This window comes from Hydra viridissima, unplaced genomic scaffold, assembly GCF_058129835.1.
Source record: "Hydra viridissima isolate aposymbiotic clone 2 unplaced genomic scaffold, HvirCarnegie_v1 scaffold_1, whole genome shotgun sequence".
NCBI lineage: Eukaryota > Metazoa > Cnidaria > Hydrozoa > Anthoathecata > Hydridae > Hydra > Hydra viridissima.
In genome coordinates, this window is record NW_028324300.1 from 18785583 (window position 1) to 18802140 (window position 16558).

The window sequence follows — 16558 nt, forward strand, 5'->3', positions numbered from 1 at the left end:
ATATGCCATACTAAACAAAGTAAGAACACAAACATTTGTGTTTTTAAAGTGTAAGATTTTAATTTAATTAGTGGGTGCTTTAATATTTTTATGTAAACCTTATTTTATGTATTGTTACTAATAGAAACTTAAACTTTATCCACTACAGCTTTATTCCTTAATCATTGCTTTGACAATTCAGAAGAAAAAAAAGTGGTTAGAATAGTAATAAAAAAATCATAATCAAAATTGGTTATAAAAAAAAGTTTAAAAAACGCTCAAAGCTGCTCCCTCTCCTCTAAATATTTCTAATATGTTAAGTAAATATGTAAAATGTACAAATAATTCAAGAATTATTTATGAAATGAAATTTTTAATAATTTAAAAAATAAAAAAAAGATTTTCTTTTAAAACATAAAATGTGGAAAAAAATGGAAAGAGTTTCATTTTTATTTGGGGTAAAAATTTTTCAAAAAACACAAAAAAACACAAATCTGCACCCTACATCACCAAACTTTCTGAAACTTGGCACAAATGTTTAGAGACATTACTTAGGAAAGACTGTAATTTTTTTTTATAAAATTCTTATCCGTATTAAGGGAAGTGGCTACTTTTTTTTTAATGGAGGTTGTTAATGCTGTCAATTTTCGCTTACTTTCTCTGATTTTACCTACTTATGCAATCCTTTGACCTTAATAGAAGATATTCCAGCAACTGTAAAGTGTGTATTTACACCCTCTTTTTTATTTTGAATGGATGTTTTACTAACAATATCAAAATCTTCATCATTTTCACTCATACTTTTTGATAGATGTTTCATAACTTTACTTCGATAGCTTGGACACAACTTTTTTCCAGGTATATGATTTAAACCTACTGTTTCTGCTTCTAATACAGTATGGATTGTAATCACACGAAGAGATGCTGAAAAGAAAATGTACTATATCACTCAAATACTATAACATTAATTATACTATTATTACAAAACAATGAACAAATCCTAATAAACAACTTATTAAGAATGGTATTACCCATTAAAATGTAAATGGATAAACTTTTACCTCTACACGCTTTTTTGTGAGTCAGAAATGGATAACAGCAACTTTTCTGATTACTCTTATATCTCACTTTTAACATATCACGATGATGTATGCATATACTAGTAATTTGTTCTTCTTTCAAGTTTGTTCGTTTTACAAGTAATTTAAGATCATTCCTGTCAATATCTTCAATCAGATTTCTTACTTGGGTATATGATTGTTTATAACAAGCTCCATAATCATTTACAAATGAACAATTGATTTTGTTATCCATATAAAACTATAATGAGGAATCATAATCTAAACACTTAAAGAGAAGAAACCTTCAATACAATATTCCTAATGAGCAAAGTACACTTGAACACAAACAATATGATTAAAATAAAAATAAAGTTACATTTATAAAGAACATTTGCTTGAACAAATAGCTATTAGTTTTAATAAACATACTTTAAATGCCTAATTATCTACTAATTATTGTCAATTCTCTACTAATTATCTACTAAGAATTAGGGTGAAAGTAGATTATAACTAAATATAATTATATTTAGTTATATAGTTTCACAAGGTAATATTTATTGGATATTATTATGTTTACTTGTCATTTTATTACTTACTTAATTGATGAGATAATCACTATTTTATTACAATAAAACAATCAATAAAAAAAAAACATCACATAAAATTATTTAATTTAATTACATAACTACTATGTAATGAAAATAACAATGCAAATGACATAACTGTTATGTAATGAAAATAACAAATTATTATGTTTACAAAATATTTAACAATATTTTGTAACAACTTTGTAAAAATTTAAATCACATAACACACATTCTGTTGTTTTTTTTAATTAACTGACTCAAATTTAGATTAAAAAACAAATATAATTGTATTTAGTTCAAAACCAAAATGAATTTGCTCACTTATTTTTTTTAAAACTTTTTCAGAAAAATTGAAAAACCAAAACATCAATAACTCCTCAGCAAAACATAAGGCCAAAACAAAATTGGTTCGTAAAGTAGATATATGTCTAATCTTTAAGAAAATTAAAACCAAAAGTTTTTTCTATCAGCCAGATTTTTTTAGAGTTATAATTGTCAATGCTCTTTTTAATTATCATTAGTTAGTGCGTTTTGTAGATCTTGAAACAAACTATATTTTGTTGTTTTGAGAAATACAAATCTATAATTTTCAGATTAAACAGTATTCAAACTCCTTTGGTACCAAATTTTAGCTTTGCAAAATTACTACAAGTACCTTATAAGGGTAATAGTAAATGACACATTTCCGGCACTTTTCCCCCCTCATTTTTCAATCAAAATCTAGCCAACTTTAAGTTGCTGTAATTCTTCAAGGGATAAAAAATTTTTGAAAAAAATTCAGTCTTTCCTAACTTACATCTTTACACTTTTGTGCCAAATTTCAGCGAATTTGGTTATCTAGGGTGCAACCCTTTGTTTTTTGAAAAATTTTTACTCTTTGGAGTTTTTATTGCGAATATTTGTTATTTATCAAAACTTAATGTGGTCTTTTAAATACTTAAAAAAATCACAAAAATATAAAATAATGTTAATTTAATGTAATAACATAGTAATAGAAATATGTTGAAATTAGGTTGTTTTTTTTGGCATTGTTTTTAATGGTAACATTTATGAAAAAAAATATTCCAGTTTTCAAGATGAAATTCAATAATTTTATTGAACGAAAAGTTTTTTTTTTTGATGTTGTTTTTCAAAAAAAAAAAATTAGAACTTGGAAAACAAAACAAAATTCTAGCGAAAAAAAACAAAAATCTTTTGAACGGTGGACATTTTTTTTCTCTCGAAGTAGGACGACAGTTAAAATAATCATGTAATGTTGAAATGAACATTTATATTGTTATATATATATATAACATATTATAAATATATATATGTTATAAATATTAGCAATATATTTACTTATAATCATTTGCTTAAATTTTTTATCTTTGGAAAAAACATTTAACCATGGCCCAATCCAATTAGGCTGAAAAATGCGTAACTTGCCCAAAAAAAAAACAGGATTTTTCTTATGCAAAAAAAATCCAATAGAGCTTAATACACAAATCGCAAAAAAATCCCTAACTTCGGAATCTTTTTGCAAAAACAAAGTCGTAAAATTTACAAAAATGAATGAAAAAGTTTTTATTACAAAATACTTTGGCGCTTGTCTGGTTTCGCAATCCCTCCCCCTCCGCCCCCTTTTTTTTTAAATATATCATTGTGTGAAGGTTATTCTTTAAAGTTCCTTAAAAAAGAAGCCTGAGAATTTTTCAACCGTTTTTTTCATAGTTACGTTAATTTACGCATTTTGACAAGTAAATATACTGTTTTACAGTTCTTTAATGGGATTCTAGCACCTCAAAAAAAGAATGCTAAGCTTATTAAATTACAGTACTTGATATTTATTTTTGTAACCATTCACTTTTTATATCTGGACTTAGCAATTTAAAAAATACACTTTCCATCATTTATTCGCTTTTTTCCTAGGCGCCATTATAGTACTCCGTTCAACCTACATAGCTCGTTACTTACATGCTGAGATAGAAAGCGCTTACTAATGTAACTTTGATATATAATTAGTTTTTTATGTCAAGCTGTTTGAATTTCAGAATAGAGATTTGTATTTCTGGTATCAAAATTTAGAAGAAAAAAGCTTAGCCAATGTGTACACAGTTTTCAGATAACAATTTTTTCCCAATTTCTAAATTGCTAAAAATGACCTTACTTTGTTTTCAAAAAAAAAACACATGATTCAAAAAGTTAGGTTATTAACTAAAAAAAAGAAAGAAAAATTTTTGCTTTCAAATTTTATATCACCACTATCTGAAACAAATTTTCAACCATCTTTACAGTCAACGTCATGTGAAAAAGAAAAAATCTTATAAAAGACCTACATTATCTAAAAATCAAAAATAAAACTCTAGAGCACAAAGTTGAAGATATTAACAGTTTTAACAAAGTTTCTGAAAACTACTGTTACCATTTAAATGAAAGTGAAAATAAATAACTTAAATTAGCTGTAAAAACCAGCAATTAAGAGAAATTCGAAAAGACAAGCCACTCAGAGCAAAACACTATATACTACAAAGGACAAAAGCCTTATTAACTCCTAGAAAAAAAGTTTACTTCATTGAAACTAATGAATAAAACAAAGTTCGAAATTTAAACAAGAAGGTTGTTTATCAAGATATAAAGTTGAAAAAAAAAAAGAAAAAGAAATTGTTGCATTAAAAGAGCAATTTGAAAAACAATCTCAAACTTTAAATATGGTATTCAATAACCTTAATTAAATGCTAGAAAATATTTTCTTCGTTCAGAACTCATTTCTAGTTGAGTTAGCCTATTTAACTTGATTAGGTTTTGGTTTTTTATATGGAATGTTGTCATGTGTTCTATATGGAATGTGTTCAGTGCTGCAGTTACCTTTCATGATTTACATATTTGTCTTTAAAAAAACTTTTTCAACAAATCATGCATGCACTATACAAATAATTAATCTCCAATACATGGACAGAACTGCAAAGACTCATGATATGAGCTGAGAAAAAAGAACATTTTGCTTCACTTTCTAGCTTTCCTGTAATAATTGATATAATACATAGACTGCAAAACGAGTGCTAACAATCATTGTTCATGACTGGTTGATGCATTATACTCCCACACAACCTAGATTCAACTTAGAAACCAGCTGAGTGCTGTGGGGATGCTCCCCTAGAAAGATAGGAGCTCCTTCATCTAAAAAGTTAATGAGAATGGGGCGGTCTACACTCGTTTAAAGCTAATAAAATCCGATAACGCCTCAATTCGAGGCGATATGCCGCTACACTAATAATCACCAATGGCAATAGTGGTGTCGAGCTGCTAAAGTTTTGCATGCCATCCCTTGACTTTTACTGGCGATATACGTATCAGCCCTGACCTATAAAAAAATTTGGAGGAAGTGTCTATACAAACATATCATAAAGGTAATAATGGAGAACTTTCTTGAAGAGTTAACAGAAAGAGACGGGGATGAGCTTGTCGAAGATATCCCCAAGCCACACAAAAAAAACACAATTGAGCTTTACCAGAGCCAGCTGGTTGCTGCTGTGAGCAGCCGAAATAGTAAAGAACTGCTTGGAAGACCCTTAAACATAACGACGTTAGTAGGATGGATCCGGAGTAGGTGATTGGTATTTACCCGAAATACACCGCAAGGATTGATAGAAGCATATGCGCCAAGCACAGCTAAACGGCAACGTTATTATACACAGGATTATTTAAGAGATTCTCCTCCGTGTTTGATCATGCAGCCTTTAAAAAAGGTATTTATAATAACCCAGTAATATAGCATGCTCTGTGTGTTCTTTCGCGGAAAGTATGCCAGCGTTTCGGTAAATGTATAGGTCCGATGACCTTGGTGTTGAGCACCGTTTAGCATGTTGATTTTACTAGTCATGCGTAGGCTGTTCAGCGTGATCAACACTCGGCCAACATTTCACTGACACAATCTTGGATAAATGGACTCTGAGGATCCTGATTTGCTTTTTTAAGCTGTAAATCCAATAAATATATGATTGAAATAGCTGATGGAAAAGCAGAAGTTGGAGATCACCGCGGGGGCTGCATCAAGAGGATGCAGGGAACTGACAGAGACAAAAGAGAGACCAAAATCTTAAAGTAGAAAGGACACTGAGGTTCGAGGAAGAAGTGAAAAAGAAGCACAGGATTACTTGCAGTTATATTCTTCTTAAAAGAAAGAGATAGAAAAAATTGATATTGAAATTGAAAAATTTGATATATTTAAATAAAAATATTAAAAAAATAAATATAGCAGTATCCTGTAAAAAAATGTTAAATCCCATTAACTTGGACTCTGAAAGGCTTTTTAAATATTTTTAATACTTTAAATAGATATGTAAAATAAATAAATAATTAAAGAATTATTTATTATAAGAAATATTATGTAATTTTAAACAGAAAAAAAAACAATTTTCTTTCAAAAAATGAATCGTGGAAAAAGATGGAGCAATTTTCATTTGGAGTTTTTGTTGCGAGTATTTGTTGTTTACTAAAATTTAAAGAAGTGTTTTAAATACTTCAAAAAATCACGGAAATATAATGAGGTGATAATAACATTTTGTAATAATAATGGTAATATAAAAAAAAACTTGGTTGTTTTTTTTGTTATTGTCAAGGGTAATAGTTATGATTAAAATTTTCGAGTTTTTAAGAGTTCGATCATTTTTTAAGAGTTCGATCATTTTTTAGAAGTTCGATCATTTTTTAGAAGGGAAAGTTTTTTTTTGATATTGATAAAAAAGAAAAAAAATTAATTAGAAAATAAAAAAAATAAAAAAATTAAAAAGTCGAAAAAAAAAATTCTTGCGAGTTTTTTAAACGGGTCGAACGGTGTATTCTTTTTCTTGAAGGAAGTAGGTAGTTAAATTTTTCTTTTTTAAAAAAAATTTTCTGATAACATATCTGCGAATATACAAGAAATCTCTGATAACATATACGCGAACTAAAGCCAAAAATAAAAAACGATGGCCACCGCGTGTTCCCCATCTCAGCATCCTACGTTTTAGAACTTCCACAAGTGTCTTATCTTGATTTTTCAAGTGATAAGACGTCATTGAGCGGGTGCTTTTTACGAAATAAAAGGTTTTTTTACGAAACAAAAAAAAATTCTAAGTATACGTTCGTATGCTTTACAACTAAAAATTTGGTTTTGATCCTTACCCATATAGTTTCACCAGCTCCAACTTCGTTGCACTCGCTCAATGACGTCGTATCACTTGAAAAATAAAGATAAATTTAGTTAACAAGTTTTTGTGTCAATATTGCAATAAATTGATAGGCTTGGGTTCGCCGAAAGTTCTAGTAAGTTATATTTTTATGTTACGTTATAAAAAAACAGATAGGTAGTTTGACTTTAGTTAATTTTAAGATGTTCTTACTAGAATCAGAAGTGAATTGCACAACTGGCTTTTCCTTTTTAGGCTTGTTTTTAGGTTTAGCTGATGACATTTGCTTCCTATTTGCCACCACTGGTTGATCTGCGAAACTTTTCTTTAATAATTACTCCTAAGGATTGACGAGGCGGAATGCCTCCACGACCTTCGTCCAGCCACACTCCCAGGGACCAAATAATTTCACGCCGAGTGGCTGCATAAAATAAATGGTATTAACTGGAATGAGGATCAAAATTGTTTGTGAATCTGCTTCTTCATAAAATGAAGTTGTATCCGTATTTCTTGGTCCAAACAATAACCTGTCTTTGAATATTATCATCTGTCAGCCACTGGTCAAAAGCGTTGCATATATATTCATAGAGAGCTTCATGACTTTTATAACCCTTAGCAGATTTACCAACAGCTATAAAATTAGGAGGCAATGATTGTATATATACAGTCATGGGTATTTCCTGGTTAGCTTATATAGTAAGAGGGGGAGGGAGAGATCCGTAAGCACCAACATTCGCTGTAATAAAAGTGCAAAGAAAATTGTAAAGAAAAACTAGTAGGCAAGCTATTATGCTAAGCTATCATCCTATAAGGTATGTAAAATTAAAAACAATTTACAGTGCTATATTATAAATAATAAAAATATTAACGAACTAACAGCAAGAGTTGCAACAAAATTAATATAAATTTACATACCTTTAAACTGAAGTTCTTTCTTTCTCTTTAGCTGCCGTGGCATAAGGAAAATTTTTTGATCCTCTTGTAGCCAATAAATTTCCAGCTTTGGGTGAAAATTCAAACACGGATTCATCGAAGTTAAAATTGGGCGTAGGTTCATATTGGATATCTATATAGTTGTTCTCCACCAAGTAGCTTCTAATGTCCGCATTTCACTGTTTAATTACTTGTTGTGAAATATTACGTCAGTTGACACTCAGTTCTACCTTAGAAAAGGTTGGTAAAAATAATATGGTAGCGTACTTTTAAAATATTACAAATAAACTAATGTATTATAAAAGAATTATTACAAATTTTATTGATAAATTAAGTTGTTACCAATCTTATTATCAATAGTTTATGAAATAAAAAATTAGTAATAAAGTGATAAAAATAAACTTTCTATGGGTGGGTATTCCGCAACTGCATCGTCGACACTGGCAGCAATATCGAGAAAATCAGCATGTATGGCACAGAGCTCGACCCCACAATGGACGAGCTAACTGATAATCAGGCAGATCCTGGTATATAACCGAACTAAGGTAAGGGTATTCCTCAGCTCTTGCCACTGCAACGAATTCAACCGCAGCTAACACTTACGGTAAGAATCCCTCAAAGTGTTACATGAATCCCTCAAAGTATTATATTAAAAGAATCTTGATGAAAGAATCTTGTTATGCTTAATGATGAGGCTAGCAACGAGGACTAAGTTAAGGTTTTTAAAAAACTAAGAATGCCTGAAGATATGAGATATGTAAACGATGAGAAAAAAGCCGAACTTTTCAAAAATAATCTAGCAGATGAAGAAACTTTAAATTTGAATGAGGAGTTGTTTTATTAAGTAAATCTTTTAAAAAGACAATAAGAGAATATTTTAGATGAAATAATAGAGAATGCTCAAAAATTAAACTAAGAGTTTTTCGAGGCTCAAAAAGCGTCAAGAGAATCTAACACGGGTAAGCTTTAGAGTTTTACAAAGACCAAACCTCTCTGGTCTTTGTAAACCTCCTAAAAATTAGATTGAAAAAAAAATTAAATATTTTAAAAAGTGTAATGCCCAGGTACAGAAGTACAGCATTAGCAGATTTAGTTGAAGAAACAAACTCTGCTCTGGTATTGATTGATTTACTATTAAAACTTGAAGAAGGATTAAAAGAAGATTCTTTTTTATCAGGGAAAAGCGATCCATTTATATCCGACAAGGAAACTTTAATAAGGAAATATACAGATTTGAATCCGACAAGGAGTTCATGCTAAAATATGCCGATAGAAGTCATATAGGCAATAAACAAGCCGTTAACAAGCTTAATGATTATTATGAGATTGCTTATAAAATATAACAATTACACATAACGCAAAGGCCTATAATATAACTGAAATTGTTTGTTATTTTGATCAAGAGATAATTTATGAACCAGACCGAGAGGTAGTCTGTTAGATAGATCTTCTGAAACCAAGCTAGAATTTAACTTTTAGAAATTTTTTAAGAGGGGAATATTATGTCTTAAATAACAGGGGGTTTAAAACACCAGGTTACAAAAAACTTAGCTCAACTGGATTGCTTTAGAAAAAGAAAGGCTTTTCATTTAAAGTAACAGAATTCTTTATAACAAGATTTTATCGATAATAGAGTTTCTTGTGTTACGAGAAACTTATTGAAGACAGTTAAAATTCTAAAATTTTATTCATGTCTCTTTACACTTTTGTTCATATATGTCTCTGCTAATACTGCCATAACCCTGAATTCAAAAAGTATGGCAATAACATTTAGATAAAATATAGTATTAAAGCCTGTTTAATGCCTATTAAAAAACTTTTATTAATTACTCTATTCTGTTAGGTTTCGAAAACCTAAACGTTGTGTAAGCTTTGTGAGGGGGATTGTGTTGTTACACGAAAGAAGTATATGGAAAAAGGCGTTTCTTGATCTATAAGTAAGGTGTAACTGAACGAGTCATTTTCCGTAGGGTTAATAAGGTTTTAGTCCGCTACATTTTTTGCCCTGTTACCAGATTGATTTACTACCTGATGTTTCTTTTCTTTATAGCATTTTATGAGATGTATTACAAACAACTCGCAAAATGTTGAAAACCATGCTGTCAAACATTCCAAAAAACTGCGCCTACAAACCGAAAGTGCAGGGATAACAGCAATTAACTTTCTTTAAGCGGTAAAGTTTTTTGTTTTTTTATCTAAAGAACTTGCTTACAAAAGAACAGACAAGAGACTCCGCTGAGGAGTCTCTTGTTGTCTGTTCAGTAAAAGGAAGAGCTACTACCCTATCCTACAGTGGTATTTTCTATTAGCAATATTCAAAAGCGAACATTTTTTGTAACTAAAACTTTATCAACTTTAAGCAGAGTTGAATGCAGCAATTAAATGTCCACAGATGATGTTGAACTTAAAACGTTGTGCCGCTGTAAAAGTTCTGAGTGTTTTCTTTTAGCTGCGAATTTTCTAACACAATGTTTTTATAAATTTATAAATTTAATATCAGCAGGTGCTGATGAGCACACAGGTGGAAATTAAGGGCAAGCGCTGCTTAATTTTTCTATTGTTTGTTTTAATATCAGCTTTCCAAAGCATCTGTTTATACTTAGCATTAGTTTTTGTTTCTCTTTTTTGGTTCAGCGAAGATAGATGACTTCAAAATGCTGAAGATAATCAGAGCCTTATTGCTACAGTCATAAAAATGTCAGTAACTTCATATTCGCTTTGTTCATGTTTAAAAAATATTGTAGGTTTTTTTATGCTTGTATTGATTCTTAATGTTAGTAATTTTACATTTAATTGATTTCAACTTAATGATTTGTACTATGTATTTTTTTCATTAATATTTGAGTAAAAGCTACTTGCTTTTATAGACTGCTTTTTCTTTTAATTTGCTATCTGTTGGTTAGTTTTCATTTATTGCAATTTAACTTAAATTCAAGAATGAGGAGGTGTTTTAGATTACAGTTTAAAAAGTCTATTAATTAAATTGATTCTGCTCATAAAGAGCTTGAAGAATATTCTATTTTGACAGATATTCCAGCAATTAGTAGCTTAATTGCAATTCATGTAAGATACAGAACTATGTTATCATATTGTTTATTCCAAGGTGGTTTATTAATCGTTACAATAGTCTTTTTATTTTCTCAATCTTCTTTAATGAATAGCTCTGAAAGAGTCATGACGTAGAACGCATAGTAAAAGTTTGTTGTTATTTAAAAATGGGAAATTTTAATCTATGATAAAAACTTTAAATGAAATTAATATGCTGGAAATTTTAATATGATGGAAAGATTAATATAGTGGAAATTCTAGATGAAACTCAACGTACTAATGCTGAATTGGCTAATACAACGCATATAAAGAAAGTATGCAAACAGTATTGTCTAATAAGACACAATTCAGAGCTTAATTTAATCCTCCATTACAGCTAGACAATAATTAAAAGTATAAATGTGAATTGGTTAACTTAGAAACATACAACTCATTTCCAAATGTTTACTCTACAAATAGCTACTTTAAGTATTCACTAAACTGTGCAGTATCGTGGGAAGTCATTTACATACCAATAAATTGGCATATATTAATAATGCTACAGATAAACAAATGGAGATTAATGGGCATATTTATATTAGTATTTATATTTATATAATGGATATTATTTCAGGGGCTTATGAAGATGGTTCAACATCTAATGTTATTTATTCCTTATTCCCAAAATTAACTCCTGCATATAAAGCTATAGAAACTCCATCAAACTTTTTTTTCTTCCAAACTTCCATTATGTAATCAATGGAATAAGTATAATGTTAACTGATCAAGATGGAAACTTGAAATTTTAGAGGAAAAAAATATTCATGAGAGAAATATTCACGAGGGCAAATATTCAGAGCTACGCATCATGGGCCATGCTGCGTGCATTTTTTTCTTGCATAATAAAAAATTCTTCCATAATAAAAATCCCAGTTAACAAATTTGAAAATACTGAATATTTTTTTAATACCAATAGTAGATAAAAGTTTCAAGATGCTAATGATAATAATTCTATAACTGAAATGATGGAACATTTAAGCTCTTTAGGAAAAATTCAAGATAAAATTTAACAATTTTAAATGATTATCTACAAACATAAAACTATAGTAACAATATCTAGTAAAGTTTAATTTTAGCAGCTAAATGAACAAGATACTGATCCGCTGACATTTTTTAGCTAAAAATAGAAAGCGATTATGCTGATGTTTATTCAACGTTAACAACAGGTAGAATATTAAGAATGAATTAGAATCATGATGATAAAAATTTTAGTAGAGTTGCTCAACTTTTAGTAAATTATAAAACATGGTATAAAACTGATAAAAATCTCACCTTTTTCAAATAATACGTATCATCTTAACACAGGTAATGTTATTAGTTTTAAGTTAGTTGGGTTACCAGGAGAAGGAATTGTAAACTTAATTCTAGAAATAGATTTGTTGCTTCTTTGGAGCCATAGGATGAAGCGCTAAAATTATGCGGAGCACTAACTTTTTAATAATTTTTACTTACAAAAATGACTGTTGATAAATTCGGAGATTCATTCACAACAAATTCAAGCGAAAGTAGTGTAACACAATCATGTAAAGAAGAAAATTTTGTTAAATAATACTGTAGAGTTAAATATGAATAATCATAAAAAACAAGTGCAACAGATCCGAATCATGCACAACCCAGATAGCAAACTTCTAATGGTCCAATATAAATTTTAAAATTGGGGAATTTATTCAGTTGGGCCTACAATTGTACAATATTTTTTTTCGGCAAAATATTTAAATTTTCTTATAATGGAAGTTTCGAAACTTCTGCTCCCTGGACACAGAAAAAGGAAGGCAGCGACCCCAAAAAATAATTAAAAATACAAAAAAAATTTTTTATACTTTCATGAAGATGATTCTTCAGATTATTTAAATAATAATTTTCCCTCAACACTATGTAACAGTAAAAAGAGTGTTAACAAACGTTGGCATTTACCTGTACCTTCAAAGCCTTTGCAGAAGTTTAATGTTTGCTCTGAGGTGAAAGAACAAAGTTTTTCAATGTTAAGTTTAAGTTTTAAAGTCTAAATTATAATAGCTACTTAGTATCACTATTAGAGTTTTTAGGCAAATTTTTTTTTTGGCTGTGAGAAAGGTCGTTACTTTCTTTTTTGGTTAAGCAGAGCAGCTTGCACTTTAGGATCATTTTGGCTAACGATTGCAAGTATTTCTTTATTAATGGCTTTAACTTGTTCTGATTTTTACAAAAATTTTCTTCAATAATATGGTTTGCAAAGACTCAATGTATCATTTTTATTTTGCAGTGTAGCCTGTATCTTATTCAGTACGTGCAAATGAGAATTGTTTTGCATTAGTGCCAGATAATGAATGCACACCAGAAAATTCCATAATTCATAAGAAAAATGTGAACACATCAACATGTATACATTTCTATAATTAAAAATGTTGCCCTAGCGTTTTAAATCTTTTTACCTTATTAGTATATTGTTTCATTTATTTCAAAAATTCTAAATGTTAGGTTTTATAGTTCTTTAAAAATATTAACAAGCTTTATTATTTCAATATATTGAGGCATTGTTTGCACGATTTGCAAGTATTGAAGAGCATTTTGGTAAACTGAAAAACACATCAAGTTTGATTTAAAACATGATTTGAAGGGGCAAGAAAGATATGCCAATAACAAGTAGCTCAACCAATATCGAATCAACATCATGAACTTTATATTTTTTCCATAACTTTATTATTTTATTAAAAACTTTTTATATTATGTTTAGCTTTTTGTTTATATTATTTACCTTTAACGATTTTGTATTGAAATTTTATATCTAACAGTTAGGTTTTTTCTTCGTATATAATTTTCAATGTACTGATAAAAATCATTTGCAATAATAAACCAGTGTTTGGTATATGGAACTTTTGTTTTTGTATTCAGTATATAGCTTAATCGTTGGCAATTACCTAAACAATGTTTAAACTTATTTGCATTAGGCTAACGCTTAATTTCAATGATGGGCCAATGCATCGCCATGTATCGCCAAACTACTGAGATTCATGTGAAGGAAAACTTGAAAAATGATACTAAATTTTGGTATCAAGTGGATAGAGGATTAAGCACAGAGCTTACGTATATTCATACGTATATTAGAAATATTTCCACACTTTTTGATAGGGCTCTTATTAGTTTGAATGCCACCCAATGCAAAATCTGTATTTTCATAACAATTGTAACAACATAGTTTTGGAAAAAGCATCTTTATCATCAACAGGATATGCTAAAACAGTTATTCTGTTAATTCCCAAAGCTAACTGACTCGACATTGTATTACCAGTCTTTTTCACAAAGTTTCCATCAGCATAATATTTGGTAGCTGCATCATGAACATCAACAGGAGCTCCGAAAGTTGCTATTCTATTGGGTTGGCAACAAAGTAATTTTCCTCGGGTTGCTAAAGATGTGTGAGGTCTTGCATTATCATGGTGGAATACTATTCCTTTCCAATTTGTTATTTCCGGCCGTTTTTTCTTGATTGATTCATCTAACCATGAGCGAGACTAGGTTTTTTCAAACCGAGACGAGACCGAGACGAGAACTTAGTACTTCTCGTGAGACCGAGAACGAGACGAGACGAGACGAGACGAGAAATTTAACAATTTTTGAAAACAAATTTATTAAAATCAAAGTAAAAAAAAAAAAATGAAAACATGGGTTTTGACAAACAGACACAAATGATATTTGTCAAATGTAAACAACTTTTTCAAATATTAATTCAGAATTTTTTTGCCAAACTTTTCCAACAAGACAATGTTTTCTCTGATTAAGATGATTTGTTCTACTTTTTCTGGGTGTAAGTTGTGTCTGGATGATCGGATGACATTTCCACCTGAGCTAAAAACTCTCTCTGATTTAGTTGAACTTGCTGGAATAGCTAAAATTTGTCTAGCTAATGAAGAGAGTTCTGGAAATGTATTTGAATGCAATTTCCACCAATCAAGAATCGGAAAGTCTTTTTTGGCATCAGGGAGATATTCATACTGGCACATCTCGCTCAAAATAGGATTCAGTTCAGATGTTGGCTCTTGTGTTTTAAGTCTGACGTTTAACTTGCGCTTCAGTTTTGAATTAGGGGACAAATCTGCTGAAAGGACTCTGTCAACAGGTTGGCACTCAACATTATCCTTAACCTGTGAGGCTAACCATTCTTTTGTTGTTTGAAATTTTTTGAAGAGCTTCAAGTGAAGTCCCTTTTAAGCAGGATTTAAGTAGTTTGCTGCAGCACTCAATAAGTTTCCAGTGTGACAAAGAGGAAATCTTTTCTCAATGCAGCTTTTCAAGTTTTTTGCATGCAAGAAACTGTAGCCATTTTTTCCATCCGTCTCAATAAATTGATCAATTTTGTCATGGATTAAATAAAGAGAATCGGCGACAGTGTTAATTCTTGGAATAGACTCAGCCGACCACGTTTCCGTAGCTTCTTTAAGTGGTGCCAAAATTTCTACTGCTCCCTCGATTGATTTCCACTGTGATGCACTGATGGTCTTTGAAGAAAAAGTATCTTCATTTGCACATAAGCTGATAATTGCACTCTTTAAATGTAGGACAGAAGCCATGCAATCCAGTTCACTATTCCATCTTTCGTCAACAGATTGGCGTAACTGTCTAAAATTGATTCCTTGAGCGACTGATTCAGATTCAAGCAACTCAGCTGCAACTGTTGAGTGGTAAGTTAAAGAAGCCAAATCTTTGCATGTTTGCAACGCATCATCCATTCCAGCAGTCATTCCAAATGAGTCTCGAATTGCACATTGCAAAATATGATTGTTGCACAACTATTGGTCAAGGCGCTAGGACAATTTGACTGCAAGTTTCATGTTTCTTGCCTGGTCGTTTACGCAGTACATTGGCAAATCAGTAAGCAAATTTAGTTCTTCTAAGAAAGAATCCAGCTTTCCTTCAATTAAGATACCTGTGTGTCTGCCTGGGAACTGTTGGACATGGGGTGTCCAGTGATGTAGTCTCCAATTTTCGTCAATAGCATGAAAAGTCCAAGTGATGTAGCTGTCCTGAGCTCTAGAAGTCCAAAGGTCAAAAGTAAATGCGGCACTTTTTAGGTTTGGCGTAATCTCCGTTATTATGCTCTTCATTCCAGCTTGAACTTCTCTTGACCGAATTGAAAGCTTTCTTGAATATGTTGTTGTGTGATGAAGGCTCAGTTTAGGGTTTGCAATGTCAAACAATTTCTTGAAACCTCTTCCTTCGACTTCTTAAAAGGATGCCAGATCAGTGCAAAAGTAATCCAGCATTGCAGAGTCAAACTGTTTTTGAATGGAATTGTCTTTGTCATATTTGGACTTTGTTTCAAGCATTTCGACCATGGTTCGTTGTTACTTCTTAGGAGGAGGAAGAAGAGAGTCGTCAGTTTTTTCAGAATACTCAACGTAATCTTGGCTGTGTTTTTTTTCGAGGTGACGATGAAGTCCGCTTGTGTTTCCATCTTTTGTTTTCAAAGACTTTTTGCACGCCTTGCATTCAGCACCGTCACTCGTTTTTTGAAAATATCTCCAGATTTTGTTTTTTGTTATTGACATTTTTGATCGTTGAAATGAGGCAAGAATATTTCTTTTCAATATGAACAATAAGTGTCAAGTTCAATTCCACTGGTAAACTAATGAAATTAAGTCCAAATAAACTCCAAATAAGCAAAGAAATTCCAAAATTCCAAAAAAACTCCAAATAAACAAAGAAATTATAATTGAAAGAGCGCACAGAACAGGGTCAATTAAGTCAGGAAAAGAGCGATCAATTGTTTTAAAACTTTTTAAATTTC

General features: G+C 30.4%; 2 protein-coding genes, 1 long non-coding RNA gene and 1 pseudogene across 8 annotated transcripts in view; 2 read left to right on the forward strand and 2 right to left on the reverse strand.

The window, feature by feature from the left end:
* Positions 1–16558, forward strand: part of LOC145180945 (NACHT, LRR and PYD domains-containing protein 9-like) — a 137245-nt gene that overhangs the window by 62277 nt on the left and 58410 nt on the right. The window contains exon 13 of one of the 3 annotated variants that reach the window (XM_090076247.1): positions 7042–7533. The exons of the other annotated variants lie outside the window; for them this stretch is intronic. Within the exon in view, the coding sequence (XP_089932373.1) occupies positions 7042–7085 (44 nt within the window). The 3' untranslated portion in view covers positions 7086–7533. Of the gene's footprint in view, positions 1–7041; positions 7534–16558 lie in introns of those variants that run through there. 3 annotated transcript variants of the gene reach the window in all.
* Positions 574–1304, reverse strand: LOC149893743 (ARL14 effector protein-like; annotated as a pseudogene). The gene is made up of 2 exons (XR_016446755.1): positions 1041–1304; positions 574–903 (listed from the first exon to the last, which is right to left on the reverse strand). The product of XR_016446755.1 is annotated as an ARL14 effector protein-like (transcript).
* LOC149893744 (uncharacterized) lies at positions 9758–13124 on the forward strand. 3 transcript variants are annotated; one of them, XR_016449062.1, is made up of 4 exons: positions 9758–9880; positions 10342–10404; positions 12868–12936; positions 13037–13124. It is a non-coding gene; the product is annotated as an uncharacterized LOC149893744 (long non-coding RNA). The 3 variants fall into 3 exon arrangements; XR_016449063.1 differs by lacking the exon at positions 13037–13124 and having other exon boundaries at positions 12864–12947; XR_016449061.1 differs by lacking the exons at positions 12868–12936; positions 13037–13124 and having other exon boundaries at positions 10342–10826.
* On the reverse strand, positions 14233–16552 carry LOC145202186 (E3 SUMO-protein ligase ZBED1-like). The gene has a single exon (XM_090076270.1). It carries the CDS (start codon positions 15510–15512, stop codon positions 14979–14981), a length of 534 nt encoding a protein of 177 aa, XP_089932396.1. The 5' UTR covers positions 15513–16552; the 3' UTR covers positions 14233–14978.